Genomic DNA, 17,264 nt, shown 5'->3' with positions numbered 1-17,264 from the left:
TGATGGGTGGGTTATTTTTTTTTGTTGTTGTTGTTGGGTTTTTTTTCCTTTCTTGTGCCTCTATAATTTTATTGGGATGACTAAACTCTGAACTATGTTAACAGTAAACAGAACTAATTTACCCCCTGCTTCCTTGAAACAGCTGCTGACAGCTGCACTATAATTCAATCATGGATCTTTGCAAGGCAGCCTGCAAAATATATTCATATTTTTTCTTCCCTCTACTGTATTTATACTTAGGCAGCTGCAGCAGATATTGACCATGTGCCCATGATGCCAGTGTACAGAAACTGGTAGACATGGAAGCACTGCTGCAGAATAGCTGACACTCACCATGAAATATTATTCACAACAAAATACCCTTTAGATATAGTGGAAATAACCACACATATACACAGTTGTTGGACTCTCTTTTGTAAAGTCACAATGATTTATTCAACTAGTTTGTACAAAATGCTTCTAACAACTGCTCTATGAAAAGAACCAGAAATGTGTACATATATTTTGCGAACTGTTAATAAATATTTTCTTAAATAAGGAAACAAATGTGTTTAGAAGAGATGAGAATCATTTTCCTGAATGCGTGATTGAAAAGGAATTCAGAGATGGAAATAAATAAATTTTTTTTTCCCACTTTTGTGACAATTATTTACATAAAATGTACAAAACAATGGAGTCGATGTATAGCCTAGCAACAGAGATCCTGCAGTCATGTTTTAAAAAAAAAAAAAAAAAAACCGCACAGGATATATAATATATGGATCCAGTACAGAGAGAGAGGGTGGTCAGGACTGAACTGCAATATACCAGTACTCTTGGACACTAGTGGCAAACTCAACCTTGACTACACTAAAAAATAATCAGCTCGGACCATCCACTGTTAACTTCATTGGTAGCACCTTAACTCCCTGTATGAGCTTCACAGACACCTAGAATATGTTGCATTGGTGGCTTATACACATAGAACATTGAGTGGCATTTATGATTTGTATGACTTTATGCATCTCTCCTTTAAAACAATGAACACACTGAGGCAGTCGCAGGGCAACCATTTCTCTTTGACAGTTCATCTAAGGACCTCTCAGAAAAGGCTGAGGATATTTCAGTCACCATTTTGGAGCTTGACCTACTAAATATTGGGGCCAGATCCAGATTTCAGTTAAATCTGGTGTAACAAAGGTTAGAGCCAAGTCAGACCTACAGACTCGTGATTCCCATTGTAGATGTGTGGTGCATTTGGTAATGCTGACTGGTGTTCAAGCGCCTGATCCAAGGCCCATGGGACTCCTCCTGTTCCTCAACAGCCTATTCCTGCTGCTATTGGAAATCCAGTGGTAAAACTCAGATCTACTACAATGGAATTAGACTTGGGCCCAAAGAAACAAGCTCCAACTCATTTTCATATCGAGCTTTTTTGTTTTTGTTCTCTCCCCCCACTTTTTAAAGGAGGAAAGCATCCGGTCTGGATTTCAACTGTGGCTTAAAAGTAGAAGAGTAGTTACTTATTCATGGAGCCAAGCAGTTTTCTTACTACAGATGAAACTGACAGTAAGATAGGAGTCACCCAGAAAATACAGACCCACGGAACCAGGATTACAAATGTCATGGTTTCTTTTCCATATTAAGGACCTGATCCTGCACAGTGCTGGGTGTTCATTCAGCACCATCCATTTGCTTTCATCTCCTCACAGTATCAAGCCTACAGACTTGCAAAATTCCAGGGCCCTGATCTGCACCCATTGAAATCAATGGATATTTTTCCTATAGGAGCAGGATTTTGAGCTTGCCTTTCATAACCTTGTAAGTGTTTGAGATGTCCAAGTTGAGAGTTGGGTTACAAAACTGTTTGGGCTTTATTCATTATTATTTTATTATTATTTAAATTTTGCTCTTAGGTGTTTTAGTACATAGCAAATTTAAATTCGTGTTGGTAGCTGAAATAGATATTCTCCCTGACATAGAAAATATATATCAAGATAACCTTGTTCTTTGGAGTTATTTTCTTCAATTCTTTCAATTCCAAAAGAGATTTCTAGACTTATTTGTCCTTTTTAATTTGAGTCTCTCCAGATATTTTTTGCTAGTGCAAAATTTAATACTGGAAGTTCATACTTAGTCTTTTTCTCCTGATTATGAAGTTGGATAAACCCAGGGTTGGAGGTAATTCTTTAACAAAATATATCTTTTTTTTTCTAGGAACATTTTATTGTGAACAAGTTATTACAGGAACAACAAATGTTTATTATGTTGTGCATAAACACACCAGATTCTTACCCTGGATGGATTTGTTTAAAAAAGATGTTCACAATCAACACTGGTGAGTTAGCCATCTTCTGAAAGGCTCATTTCCAGAAGTAAGAGCAATTATTTTGGATGGGCTTGATTTTTAAACGGTTCCTCTGGCTTGTTTCACTTAGCACCAGTTTGCAGACTCATGTCTATCATAAGCTAATACAAACTTTACTCAAATGACACTTGGAATCCAGAATTTGTTCCACTATCTCCTGTTGATTCTGCACCTTCAGAAGCATGGTCCCTACAAACTGTTTAGTTGTTCGTATGTATTTATTTATTTATTTTAAGGAAGTCCAATACAGGAGACGTGCATCTCTTTGCAATTCATATAAAAATGCTCTTAACAGCCACTTTTTTTCCCCTTCCTCTAAACCTAATGGCAGCCACATGCCCGTACCACCATGTTCCTGTATTTTTTCAAGATAACATTGGAGCTGTCATCAAAATAGAGCACTGAGATGGCATTGAGTTGCGTAGGAGCGCAGCATGGCTTCGGCACAGTCTCTGGGTTTATAAAGTGAACCTGGGGAGGGGAAAGGAAACAATGTTAAGATTTTTCTCCCCTTCCCCCCCCTTTTTGGGCAAACCTTCCAACTTGCATGTATGCCTTTGAGGTATTTGTGTACACAAATCAGTGTGTCAAAGTATGCACACAAAAGGTGAGATTCACAGGCACACTTGCAAGATCTGTCTCTTCTTGGTTTTCTTTCCTTGCAAGGGTAGAGCTGATGAAGTCTAGTCAGCTGACAGGCCTAGACACTGAAGTCCTTTCTATGTCCAGTGAATAGTCAGGCACTGGATACAGGAAGGACTTTAGTGTATGCTTCTTCTGTATTACTGCAACCCTGTGCTGAAGAGGATAAACGTTAGTGGTAAGGGAGGGGGGCAGAAGAGCCTATCACCAATACATTTGGGAAAACTGATTCATTTTAAAATAGCTCTGACCCCAAACTTGAATCAAGCTCAGCCTTTTGTAGGGCCTTGAAAATGAGTTTCAACTAGAACTGGATGGGGGGAAGGGGAAGTGATGGGGACTCTGCGCATTTTTAACTTTTCTGAATGGTTCCCCCTCCCCCGCTCCAAAATAAAATTAAAAAAAAAAAAAAAAAAAGCAGCTCTAGTTTCAATGACATTTCCAGCCAGTTAGACTCCTGCAGTAGCGTGTAGCTATGCAGCTAAGGACGAGTGATGAAGGTCGCACTTGTTACAAACAGGTGGAAGTTCTCTAGGGTTGTGATACTTGATGGCACTGTTCACTTGCCAGTTTAAATCTGGAAGAGTTAAGATCCTGCAGGTATTCCTCTTCATCTACTCTCGGGACCTGGTCCAAAGCCCACTGCAGCCAATGAAAAAGACTCCCATTGGCTTCAATGGGCTTTAGAGTAGGTCCTTCATGCACTTGGCCTATTCCCAAAAAACGAACCCACTAACCGGGCTATACTTGGGGGACCAAGGAATCCTCCATCCCACTCTACTCTCCATCCATATGGGAAAGGAAGCAGAAGTAGGGCTGATCTGTACAGTTATGGTTCTAGAGGCCCTTCCCTAATCCACTCCCTGCAGTTGCATGCAATAGATCTCCAGGGAATTTTGGGCAAAGGAGGCTGACCCTCCCTTCCCCTACTTGGGGCCCTCCATTCCTGCCCTTCCCCTCTGGAGCAGTGGGACTGTTCCATTTGTGTTTACATCTAGGGCCCCTCTACACTTATGGAGCATGTTAATGCTTGCAACAAAGAGATTACTTCCAGGCCAACTATTAATTCAGGCCATTCCGCTAGACCTGTTTAGCCAGATGCTGAAGGCATTATGAGCTAACACAGACCTTCCTTCTCTGGCTAGTTCTGAGGAGTTTGCTTGCATGAAATTATTCCAGTGAAGTATTGATCATAGTTAACAGCCTTCATTATTCAACTTAAATTGCACCTACCAGTGTTTGTACAATAGCATGGTTTGTAGCATTCATGTAGGAGTTCAATGGGAAGGCACATTCTCCTTCACAGTAATATGCAGCATAGCCTTCTGGAGCAATTATCCAGTCCTGGATTAAATTGATGTTAGATCATGGAGAAAAGATGGATTTAATTTCATTGTACATTATTCAATCAATTCAAATACATGCAGGCAGTCAAAAAATCATGAAAAATGTCTCCACTTAAACTAGCTGCTCTAACGACATGATCAACTGCAGCACCTGTTTGTAAAGTGCAGTGGGATCCTTCAGGATAAAGTGAATACTTTGTATATAGCAGAAGGATCACTTCATCCACTATTGGAATGCAGCTACCTCCAGTGTACAAAGTAGGAGCTGGTTACCAGTGTCTAAAGGAATTCTCCAGTAGAAAGTGAAGAACACTGTGTCCAGCTGAAACTACAGAAAGAGTTTATAGGGCCAGAAAGTAGTGCTCTGATTTAAAATCAGCCATAATGCTGTGGGCTTTATTAAATTTTCAGCCACTCTTAAATTGCTCTCCAATTTGCATGTTCCCTTTTGTGCATGCTATCAGTTGTTCCAACATACAGGCAAACACCCCTTTTGTGTGTGCAAAGGGCAATGAATTGACATGTTTGAATACGCACCCATTCTTGTAAGCACAGACATTTACACACAAAATCAGAGGCTAAAAATGTGGTCCATGAGTGAAAGCTACTAGCCAAATGACAAATGATTGAAAAGGCATCATGTCTCCCGAGCCTGAGCACAGAAACCTTACCTGCCAGCCAAGATCTCTGAAACTGACATAAAGTTCGTGTTTCTTGCAGGCTTGCCGCTGATCACTGCTGCTGTTTTCTGAGTTGGGGGGGTAGGGGTGAAAAAAATTAAAACCATCAAGTGAGATTGTGTTGTCCAACTGGATGTTTCAGTGCAATTTTCAAATGAAAGCAGGGCACATTAAGACTAATCCCTCAAAGTCTGAAGCTCCCCAGCACTGACATCTTTGGCGGCATTGCGATGGGGAATGTGGTATGGCTCCCCTTCTGCAGCCATGCACTGCTTTACAACACTTGTCACTTTCATTTAGCTGTTTCAGTCTCTTGTATTTTAATAGTAAAATAATGGCTGGATTCAATAAATATAAAATGCCCATCTGGTTTCTACGCAAAGCCAAGAAAGCCCTGAGAATTTTTTTTCAGGGCTTTTTCTCTCCTGTGTGGGCTTCTAGTTTGCAAAACAAAAATCTATTTTCATCATGCAAGAGAACACAGTGACCCAGGAAGTAGGGTGACCAGATGAAATGGACAAAATATCGGGACACATGGGGCAAGCAAAAAAAAAAAAAAAAAAAAAAAAAAGGCAGCCCGAGCTGAGTTGCCGAAGCACCAAAAAAAAAAAAAACAAAACTGGCTGGAGTTGCCAAAGCTGCAGTATTGGGACAAATGGCATCCCAACCGTGCATCGGTCGGGACGCGGGACAAAGAACTAAAAATCGGGACAGTCCCGATTTTTGTCGGGACATCTGGTCACCCTACCAGGAAGGCACTCTCACATATACAGTGATGAACTTGGTATAAGAACCTATAGAGAATAAGAATAGAAAAGTGACTCTAAAGAGTGGCACCCTCTCAACATCCCTGTGTTTCTTTGAGTACTGTCTGCTGCTGACCTGTTAGTCCTGCAAAAGCAATAGAATCATGGGAGAGTGAGCGGGAATCTATTATCCGATGCATCACAAGTTCTGACTGTTGACCCATTGGGCAGGATCCACAAAGGTACTTAGGTACTTCACGCCCAGACTTAGGCAAATAAGTCCCATTTTCAGGTGCCACTGCGATTTTCAAAACTTTTGCTCAGCAGCTGCCTAATGCTGTCGGGGCATAAGCTCACTCTGCACCTAAGCTTTTGCATAAAAAGTTGCCTAGGTGCCTATGTTTCTGCTTCTGAGCATGCATGCTACGGCTGCCCACTAGGGGTCCAGAACCTGTCTCCTCTCAAGCCCCAAAGGGATTCACAAACCAGGAGAAGATGGGCGTTCTTCTACAACTAGCATTTGTGGCCCAGTGTGGTAGGTATGCTCAGAGGCTGCCAAGATCTACATAAAACAGCCAGGGAAGGAGGGGACGTCCCTGTAGCCCAGTGGTTGAGCACTCACCTGGGAGGCGGGAGACCCCCCACCCCGGTTGATGGTCCCTCTCTGCCTGATGGGGAAAGGATTTAAACAGGGATCTGCCATCTCTCAGGTGAGTATTACAACCACTGGGCTATAGAGTGAGATTGACTTTTCATCCTTATTTGTTCCACTTTAATTGACTTTCTCTGGCCAAATTAATATTTAATCTCAATTTTGAAGATCTAAAATTCAGTTCAGGTCAATTGAAACATTATTTCTATTTTGACCATGTTTTATTTATTTTATTTTATTTTTTACTATAACTAGTAAATAGTTTGAGTCAAGAAATTTGTGAAAACTGACCTTTTCCTACACCAAAAAATTTGGTTATGACAAATCAGCATTTTTCCAAGAAACATTTAGTAAAAAATAAAAATAAAAAAACACTCTAGTCTTCAAGCCAGTGACAGATAAACATTTGGATGATGCTGAATATACAAGAGAAAAAGAGAGGATATTGCTTGAGCACATTAGAGACTGTTTGTTTCATTCTGGTCTCTACAAAACAATACAGACGTATCTAGTACCCAGACAACCTGACTTGGCAGCCTTCACTGTACCTGCAATGTTGGACACCCGAAAGGCTTCCTGGTTTTTTGGTGTTTTCGATCGATTCTGGCTCCTTTGTTTGCCTCCCGTGGAACGAATACTGCGGAGATGCACTTCTGTAGCTTTGAAGAATGCTACCGTGAAAGGCTGCTTATTTTGTGGGCCATGTCTTCCAATAAGACCAGCCAGTTTGGGATTGATGCTTTGTCCTTAACAGAAATATCAACAACACAATCAGCCCATAAGAGGAATTGCTATAACTTTCCATTTCCACCAGCAATATTGAAGACAACATGATTGAGACAACTGGCCTATATCCCACATATAAAATTCCCATTGAGGCCCATATGCCTGGATCCATTGATGGAGTGGGCCTAAAATGAATAAGCAAATCCACTTTTGAAAGGAATATCTCAGTACAACTAACTTCATTTTATATTTGAATGTAAAAGTTAAATAAAATGCTCCTACAAATAATTATTTTACCCTAAATCAGCTTTGCATTAGATTTTCCTGCATTCTTTAGAGGGGTTTCTTTAAGTTCACCAACGTATAACTTGAAGTGGTCCCATAAAATGAACCATAAACCTCAGCCTCAATTCCCATTGGAAGGTTATTAACTTAATATAAAAATGCCTTGTATTAAATGTTGACACAGTTCCAGATATATTGCATTTGAAAGAAACAAATAGTTCAGATATTTAGCAACATTTTATTTATTGCCACATCTGTCACACACAGCAGCAGTACTGAATCAGATAACTTGGTTATAGATACATTGTGATTATTGCTCATTCCTTTTCTGACACGGGATTTTTAAATTAACTTTAGTTTTGGTCAAAGGTGCCTGATTGATAGTCCAGGAGACTGAAGTCAACTATTAACAAAGATAAGGCATAGATAGTTGCTGTACAAATTTGCCCCTGGACCCTCCCCCTTACCCCAGTGTGTCTCAATTGTGTTGTGAAGGGACCATTGCCCGGAGACCACCTCAGGCTCTATAACCAACCAACCTTAGGACAGGTAGTGATGATGATGGTGTTTAATTCACGCCAGTTTTGATAGTGGATTTTGAGATGTTTGTTAGGAACTGAACTGGGACTTGCCAAGTAAGTCAAAGAACAGCTGATGCTAGTCTTAGCCTGGTCTACATTATTCCTGTCGACATAGCTATTGCCTCTCGGGGAGCTGGAGTAGCTACACCGATGGGAGAAGCTCTCTGTCGGCATGGGTAGCGTCTTCACTAAGTGCAGCAGTGGTCCAGCTTCACCGCTGTAGCGCTCTAAATATAGACAAGCCCTCGGTTACAAGCTGAACCACATTGGCACTGGCATTTTGGAAGTGAAAGGATCTGTATTTCCATTAGCAATCCACTGAGCGCTTTGGTCCTCTGGTTCTTACTGGTTTCTAAGTGCAGTATGTAAAAAAATGGCAACAAAACAACCTGGTTCTCTAAGGTGAATTTCCATAACTGCTGTTTTTAAGGCATTTGTTCCGTAACAAGGGAACAGCCCACACCAGTGTCTCAAGAACCACTATCTCTATTAGATCTTTTTATCCCTTCATGTTTAGCAGCTTTTTGAGTACATAAAAATGTTAAGATGGAAAAGACTTGCTCATGATCACAGCTCAAGGCTAACAATCGCCAATTTACATTTGCTTCTCTCACTCTTAATTTGTTTTAAATAATTCACAACTTAAAAGGACAAATTCTTTCCCTGTGCAAAGCTGGGATTTGCACAGAGGATCATAAAGTGTTTATTACATCAGCATGACTGTTTGGAAACTAAGCATGACCTACATCTCATGGCTACAACTGCTTATGGTTCCCTATGTGGGCAGGAGATAGGGTTAGACCTGTAGATATGCTAAGTGGGATCAGGCAAACTTACCTCCTAAGGATAGGACACTGGGTCAGGCTTTCCATGAATGAGACTTAAGTCGTATACTGTTCGCCAGTGAAATGTGCTGAGTCATATAAATACCTATTTACATATGCAAAGGTGTGTGTGTTGGTGGGCATGAGCACTTCCACCTGACTGTATCATTTTCATTCTCCGTTTAGGCCCTGTGAATTTGGCCTCATAGTCTTCATTTTACACAGCGAGGCTGATCCCAAAAAACACTTAAGCATGTGTGTAGCTCTAAGTACATGAGTAGTCCTACTGAAGTGCATAAACTACTTGTGGTCTTAAAAGCTACACATGCTTTTCTGGATCAGGGCCTTATTCCATTTTCAAGAACAAGTTTTAGCCAAAAATGAGTCAGAATTCATCTAGTACCGCATTGATTTCCGCCCTCTTTCCTCCCCCCACCCCCCATTAGCAGCATGAAACCTTTTCTGATTGCACTGCCATTTTAAAAAGGTCACGGTTTTGAGAGAGTAAATTATTTTTAGTTACATCATCTCACTAACAAGAACCTCAGCAGCTTGCAGTTAGTGACCCTAGATCAGTGGTTCTCAACCTCTGGCCCACAGGCCGCTTGCGACTCTATCAGCACAGAGCTGTGGCCCACGTGACATCCTCAGGGCCATACATATAGTACTGGATGCGGCCCACATAACACATTGTGGGCTGCATATGCGGCCCACAATGGTAAATAGGTTGAAAACCACTGCCCTTGATCCACTCCTAGTTGATTCAATGGGTTTGCATGAGGGTAACGGAGAGCAGAATTTGGCCAATGCATCAATTTAGGGAGAGGCTTGAGTTTTTTGGTGACAGAAAGTTACTTTTGCTGTAGCAAATCTCTCTCTCTCTCTCTCAGAGTACAACTTTTTTGCTTTATGCCCTATTTAAAAAAAAAAAACAAAAACGAAAAATGTTCTGAGTAAGACCCATACCATAGAGCTATTGTGTTCCTCATTCATTAAATTGTGCAGGTGGGGACCCACACTTAAGTGACTAGAACTAAGTATTTCAACTTCCACCTACAGCCAGGGACCAAATTTCAAGGAAAAAAATATTTAAGACATCTATTCCTAATTAACCAATTATGTACTTATCTAACACAAAATAGAGCTAAACTCTCCAATCAGAGAATGCAGACTATTTGTGTTTAAGAAGCCGCTTTTTTTTAACTAAAAAAAACAGGATATGAAGCAATAAGTAATAGGCTAAGTAAACCTAAATAGTCAGCTGTTGTTTCTATGTATTATGAGGGCGTGAAGTGTTTCAGAGCTTAGGGTGACAGGATGCCTACGGCTAATGAATCATGTTAGTGTTTCTCTCGCTTGTTGTTTGAGCTTATCCCAACTTTCTAAGCGTAAACAAACATCCTTTAATTCCCCACTAGTTGCTGTTTTTGATGGACTTATCTGGCATGATTGTAAAGGAATATGAAGAGCAGTTAAATGAACTAATCTGTTTTGTATTATTCTATCTGGACAGTACTTTTGACTCTTCCCTTCTATCCTGGTTGCATTTTATTCACGTATAGAGAGACACACACAAAATAACTGGTACAAATTCTAGACAGAACTTGCTAGGTTTTCAGTTTCATTACACACTTTAAACTCAGGCTGTATCCACTGAAAGGTTAGCTACATTCAAAAATCTATAGTTTTGCATCAAAGTCGTGCTATGTTTGCAAGTCTACAGAGTTGTGACATGACAACCAGGTGAAACTGCAGCTTTGCTAGGAGTGCGCAGTTTGTGTGAACCCCAAACGAAACTTGGGCTTGGTAGGACTTACCCTTGCAGCTCAAAATGGAAGAAAATGTTTCCTTGAATTCTGGAAAATAATTCTGTGCTTTATCAAAATAGATTGAAGAAATATTTCACGAGTTTGTCTTGAAAGTTAAAGACCAAATTCATCCCTGAAAAAAAGTAACTCCAGGACTGAATTTGGCTGCTTGCATTTTAAAAATTTAAACCTATAATTGGCACAAATCTTTGCAGTCTCATTTCTCCAATGTGTGTGTGTGATGTGTGTGTGTGTGTGTGTGTGTGTGTGTGTGTTTTAAACCAAAACCAAGCCTATTTGTAGGGAGAGATTTTCAAAGGCACAACTGGCATTTAGGTGTCTAACTCTCATTGAAAGTTGATGGGAATTAGGCCCCTAAATTGTCATTCTAGGCCTTTGAAAATTTCTCCCCAAGCTTTTGCTCGGAGACAGGTTTGTATAAGGGCCCAGTTCTAACAGTCTACCTACCTGCTTTTTCTGAGCAATTACCATAAATGCATGCACAATTGTGGTGCTCTTTTGCATTCAGGATTTTGAAAATCTGGGCAAGATGTCCTAATCATCTGTTCCTTCATTGCAACTGCAATGATCTTATCCGCTGTTTATTCCATAGGCCTAAGAGCATAATATCTATTTATAAAATGCTATGGACATTTCTAGTGTTTAAGGCAATAACTTATTAATGTAAATAATTTAAGTTATACTATAGTCAGACTTATTGCTTACACAGTCACAACTTATGTAAGTCCTATTGCTCCCTTGTATGCTCACTCTGCCAAGGTTTCACTACTTCCTATAACCATGATTTTCTCCACATGGAATACACACAGAGCCCGGAAAATATTTCTAGACTGCAAGGGCTAAGCACCTAGCAACATAATCAGAAGATAAAGACAAAGTGATCCATTCTGCCCCAAGATACATGGCTTGTATTTTCTAGTATCATAGGCATTCATTGTAACTTAAGCAATTGAAATCTTTTAAATTTCTGGTTGGATTAATTCTCCCTGTTCATAAAGAGCAGTCTTTTGAGACTCAAGCAAACTCTGAAAGATAATTGAGAAGGAGGCCACAATCAATTTTACCAAATGAACATAGGAACAAAGACATTGCCATATTGGATCAGATCCAAGGTCAGACCAGTTTTGTATCTCTGATACTCACACCCTCTTCCTAACTCTCATGGGCTTGCATCACAAGCTGACTGAAGAACTTGGAGTACATAGTGTGTCAAGCCATTCCTCATGTTTCACTGTTAAAAATTGATTGGACTGTTTCTGTGAAAGCATTTTCTTCTCAGCAGACTAGACTTTCAAATCTATGTGTTGGGGCGGGGTGGAAGGCAAAAAAAGAGACAGCACAGAGCAAAGAGAAAAGGCCTGGGTGGGGAGGAGCAGCACAGAGGACCAGGGAAGAAGCTGTGTGCGGAATAACTTTCTATGATTCACTTGAGTACTTGCTACAGTTCCCGCCACCAGAATTTCAGATGCTCCAGTTTGGGACTATTGCAGCTGGGGAGAGAGGGAGAAAATCATTTGCTAAATGGAAGAGGACAATGGTGTCTCTGTGGGTGCGGAAGGAGGTCATGCCTTAACGATTCCTACCTAGTGTTAAAGAGAAAACATGGACTAGATCCATCAGCTGAGGATTTAGCCTGTACAGTTTTGTTTCTCACTTTCTAATGTAATATAATTGGAGAACCTCAGCCATTAAGGCTTTCTTGACATTTCCTTCCCCACCCACAGAGACACCACTGGAAAAAGTATTTACTAAATGGGGGAGGGGGGAGTAACCCAATCAATTTTAAACAGTGAACCACTAGGGCCAGAGTATTTATAAGTTTGGTTTAGCCAAAAGAATGGCCAATTTATTTGTGCAGCTTCCATAACTTCAAGTACAAATAAAGTAAATACATGTGCAAATTAGTCATGTGCATGTTACTAGATTGCACATACAATCATGGTAATTGTGTGTGCAAATTAGAGCTCAGATCCACTAAAGCAGATGCTTAACTTTGAGCATCTTAATAGTTTCTTTTGAGATGCTTAAAGCTAAAGCATGTGCTTATGGTTTTACTGGATTTGGACACAGATGTATGATTGTCTTGAAATCAGGTGGTGGTGATTTAGATATGTTCAGATATCGCGTGATGGGTTAATATTGTAATTTTGTAATACTTTTCCAACATCTGCATCTTAAGAAAATTCAAGACAATCTTGAGAAATCCCACTCAAATGAATGACTACTGGGTGCATTCAGACTAGTCCTGACTGGATTTCTATAGCCAAAATGGAGACTTTTTGATGACATTTACTCTCTGAAACTTACCATCTACACTCTCAACTGATAGCTGCAGGCCGAGATTGTGTTGTGGATTTACCACCCAGTGATTACTGGTTGCTGTAATATCAAACACCAGCCAACCTTCCTCTGCGGCCCAGATTATTCGAGTGTCAAGCAGGAACAAATCTGAATCCCTGAAGAAAAAAAGAAACAGTTACTTGGATTTTCAAACGGAAATAATTTACGGTAAATAGCCATTCAAGTTGTTGCTTTAAGCAACACAGCTGGTAGCCCTTATCACAATACACAAGTTGTGTCACAGATAGACAACTATGCCAACCTAAAAGCCTTTTTTCCTGAACAATGGGAGGATGGATTAAAGTAGATTTAATGTGGTTTGGAGCATACATATTGTTGTACTATTACAGCTAATCCTACTATCGCAATTTTTCAAATGTTTTCCAGGCAACTATGTGAACAGTTATTGTGTTTGCATATGAAACTTGGTAACTGGGCATGCAAATACACCTCATTATCCTTTTCCATGCATAATAACCTGATTGTTGTGCATAATCATGGCAATGGTGCAAGCAAATTGGAGCATAGTTGTGTGCCTTTTGCAAACACTAACATATATAATGTCTTTTAAAAATCTGCTCTGTTGAGGCTACATACAATTGAATAAGGATCAGAACGCAGCATTACGTTGTGTGGTAATGTCCTTTCAATCTATTGTTTAAAAGCTAAATAAATAGACACACTCCGATTATTTTGGACCAGAAATTGAGAACAAGAAATCAAAACTAATCAGAATTGGAGAATACTTCAAGGACTCAGATGGGGCTGTGGTAATCATTCTGGGTCTTCAACAATTTACCGCTGAGATGAGCTGCAACTGAAAATCTGGTAAATTACAAGGATTACAAAAAGAATGGGGAGTACTTGTGGCACCGTAGAGACTAACAAATTTATTTGAGCATAAGCTTTCATGGGTTAAAACCCACTTCATCAGATGCATGCAGTGGAAAATACAGTGGGAAGATAGAGAACATGGAAAAAATGGGTGTTGCCATACACACTATAACGAATAACTCTCATTATAGTGTGTATGGCAACCCCCATTTTTTCATGTTCTCTGTGTGTGTGTGTGTGTGTATATAGATAGATAGATAGGTCTTCCTACTGTATTTTCCACTGCATGCATCCGATGAAGTGGGCTGTAGCCCATGAAAGCTTATGCTCAGATAAATTCATTAGTCTCTAAGGTGCCACAAGTACTCCTCATTCTTTATGCTGATACAGACTAACACGGCTATCACTCTGAAACCTGTCACCATGCTAGGATTACAAAGGTTCTAAAAAGGAATGGATCTCTTTCATCAGACGCCAAGGCAAAGAAGTAACTTGGATGATAATAAGAAGAAGAAAATTGGGTAATGGTTTAGCTACCTCCAAAAGGAAAAAGTCTTTACAGCAAGGTGGTGTCCGGACAAGCCCTATAGGAGATTCTTTCATATTTTGTAGTGTGCAGATGTTGGAGAGTAACCGTAGCTTTTTGAGTAAAGAAAAACCTTGTAAGGGGATCAGGAAAGTTCTTTTATTGTGTTCCATAAGCCTGGGGAGGGCCAGATTAATCTGTTTTATAGACTTGTCAGTACAAACTTTTTTAACGTCTTTAATTCACCCTGGGCCCCTTGTTTGCCTGGAACATCATGTGATACTAAAATCTAAAATGAGAGGATTTATATGGCCCCCAAAAGCCTCAAAAAAGTATATGAACTTTACCACTGTGTGGTAGGGAAATATTATTATCCTTCATGTTTTACAAATGGGAAACTGAGGCAACAAAAAAAAATGCAATGACTTGCCCCAGATAAGAGTTTAGCAGAGCAGGAAATTGAACCTCATTCACTTGGGTCCCATTCCAGTGTCTTGATCACCTGGCAATCCTTCCAACGTAGATAGGTCAAGCTATATAGTAAGTAATGGCTTTAATCTAAGGGTATGTCTACACGACGAAATTAGGATGAATTTATAGAAGTCGATTTTTTAGAAAGCGATTTTATACAGTCGCTTGTGTGTGTCCCCACACTAATGAACTAAGCGCATTAAGTTGGCGGAGTGCATCCACAGTACCGAGGCTAGCGTCAACTTTTGGAGCGTTGCACTGTGGGTAGCTATCCCACAGTCTCCGCTGTCCATTGGAATTCTGGGTTAAGCTCCCAATGCCTGATGGGGCAAAAACATTGTCACGGGTGGTTTTGGGTACATGTCATCAGTCGCCCCTCCCTCCGTGAAAGCAATTGTTTCGCGCCTTTTTTCTGTGCGGGCCCCATCCTGCTTTCAGCAGATGGTGCAGTAGGACTGCTAACCGTCGTCGTCATCATCCACCACTTCCGCTGCCACTCTGCTCTCCTGATGCTATGAATCCACCTCGCAGGTCCTCTATATGACCGTCGTCATCCACCGCTTCCACTGGCACTCTGCTCTCCTGGTGGTCTCGCAGGGCTGCTTCCGCTGCAACTCTGCTCAGCTGCTCTTGTCTCGCCATGCCACAGCAAGCGTGCAGCTCGCTCAGCTGTTGTGTCCTGGCAGCAGATGGTGCAGTAGGTCTTCAAAACTGGTCATCCAACCACCGCTTCCCCTGCAACTCTGCTCTCCTGCAGACGCCATACCACGGCAAGCATTGAGCCCGCTCAGATCACCACGGCAGTTATGAGCATTGTAAACACCTCGCGCATTATCATGCAGTATATGCAGAACCAGAAGCTGCAAAAGCAGGCAAGGAGGTGATGGCAGCGTGGTGACGAGAGTGATGAGGACATGGACACAGACTTCTCTCAAAGCACGGGCCCCGGCAGTTTGGCCATTCTGGTGACAGTGGGGCAGGCTCATGCCATGGAACGCCGATTCTGGGCCCGTGAAACAAATTCAGACTGGTGGGACCGCATAGTGTTGCAGGTCTGGGATGATTCCCAGTGGCTGCAAAACTTTCGCATGCGTAAGGGCACTTTCATGGAACTTTGTGACTTGCTTTCCCCTGCCCTGAAGCGCAAGAAGACCAAGATGAGAGCAGCCCTCACAGTTCACAAGCGAGTGGTGATAGCCCTCTGGAAGCTTGCAACACCAGACAGCTACTGGTCAGTCGAGAATCAATTTGGAGTAGGCATATCTACTGTGGGGGCTGCTGTGATCCAAGTAGCCACCACAATCACTGAGCTGCTGTTATCAAGGGTAGTGAATCTGGGAAATATGCAGGTCACAGTGGATGGCTTTGCTGCAATGGGATTCCCTAACTGTGGTGGGGCGATAGATGGAACGCATATCCCTATCTTGGGACTGGACCACCAAGGCAGCCAGTACATAAACCGAAAGGGATACTTTTCAATGGTGCTGCAAGCACTGGTGGATCACAAGGCACGTTTCACCAACATCAACGTGGGATGGCCGGGAAAGGTACATGACGCTCGCATCTTCAGGAACTCTGGTCTGTATGAACAGCTGCAGCAAGGCACTTACTTTCCAGACCAGAAAATAACCATTGGGGATGTTGAAATGCCTATAGTTATCCTTGGGGACCCAGCCTACCCCTTAATGCCCTGGCTCATGAAGCCATACACAGGCACCCTGGACAGTAGTCAGGAGCTGTTCAATTATAGGCTGAGCAAGTGGAGAATGGTGGTAGAATGTGCATTTGGACGTTTAAAAGCACACTGGCGCAGTTTACTGACTCAGACCTCAGTGAAACCAATATTCCCATTGTTATTACTTCTTGCTGTGTGCTCCACAATATCTGTGAGAGTAAGGGGGAGATGTTTATGGCAGGGTGGGAAGTTGAGGCAAATTGCCTGGCCGCTGATTACGCGCAGCCAGACACCAGGGCGGTTAGAAGAGCACAGCAGGGTGCGCTGAGCATCAGAGAAGCTTTGAAAACCAGTTTCATGGCTGACCAGGCTACGGTGTGACAGTTCTGTTTGTTTCTCCTTGATGAAAACCCACCACCTTGGTTCACTCCACTTCCCTGGAAGCCAACCGCCCTCCCCTCCCCCCTTCGATCACCAATTGCAGAGGCAATAAAGTCATTGTTGTTTCAAATTCATGCATTCTTTATTAATTCGTCACACAAATAGGGGGATAACTGCCAAGGTAGCCCGGGAGGGGTAGGGGAGGAGGGAAGCACTGGGTGGGGTGGGGGAGGAGGGGAGGACAAGGCTACACTGCATTTCAAAACTTATTGAATGCCAGCCTTCTGTTGCTTGGGCAGTCCTTTGGGGTGGAGTGGTTGGGTGCCTGGAGCACCCCCCCGCCCATTCTTGGGCATCTGGGTGAGGAAGCTATGGAACT

At 41.7% G+C, this 17,264-nt stretch overlaps 1 protein-coding gene across 1 annotated transcript in view; it reads right to left on the bottom strand.

The window, feature by feature from the left end:
• Positions 1-722: 722 nt before the first annotated feature.
• The window catches only part of BMP7 (bone morphogenetic protein 7), a 57,817-nt gene continuing 41,275 nt past the window's right edge, over positions 723-17,264 (bottom strand). Inside the window, exons 3-7 of the mRNA XM_007059770.4 lie at positions 12,966-13,114; positions 6,962-7,159; positions 5,007-5,083; positions 4,223-4,333; positions 723-2,818 (exon numbers count right to left, since the gene is read on the bottom strand). Coding sequence (XP_007059832.1) covers positions 2,669-2,818; positions 4,223-4,333; positions 5,007-5,083; positions 6,962-7,159; positions 12,966-13,114 — 685 coding nt within the window. The 3' untranslated portion in view covers positions 723-2,668. The remainder of the gene's footprint in view (positions 2,819-4,222; positions 4,334-5,006; positions 5,084-6,961; positions 7,160-12,965; positions 13,115-17,264) is intronic.

Source organism: Chelonia mydas, chromosome 13, assembly GCF_015237465.2.
Source record: "Chelonia mydas isolate rCheMyd1 chromosome 13, rCheMyd1.pri.v2, whole genome shotgun sequence".
In the NCBI taxonomy this organism is placed as follows: Eukaryota; Metazoa; Chordata; order Testudines; family Cheloniidae; genus Chelonia; species Chelonia mydas.
The sequence above is the reverse complement of the archived record's forward strand: the minus strand, read 5'-3'. Positions and strand labels throughout refer to the sequence as shown.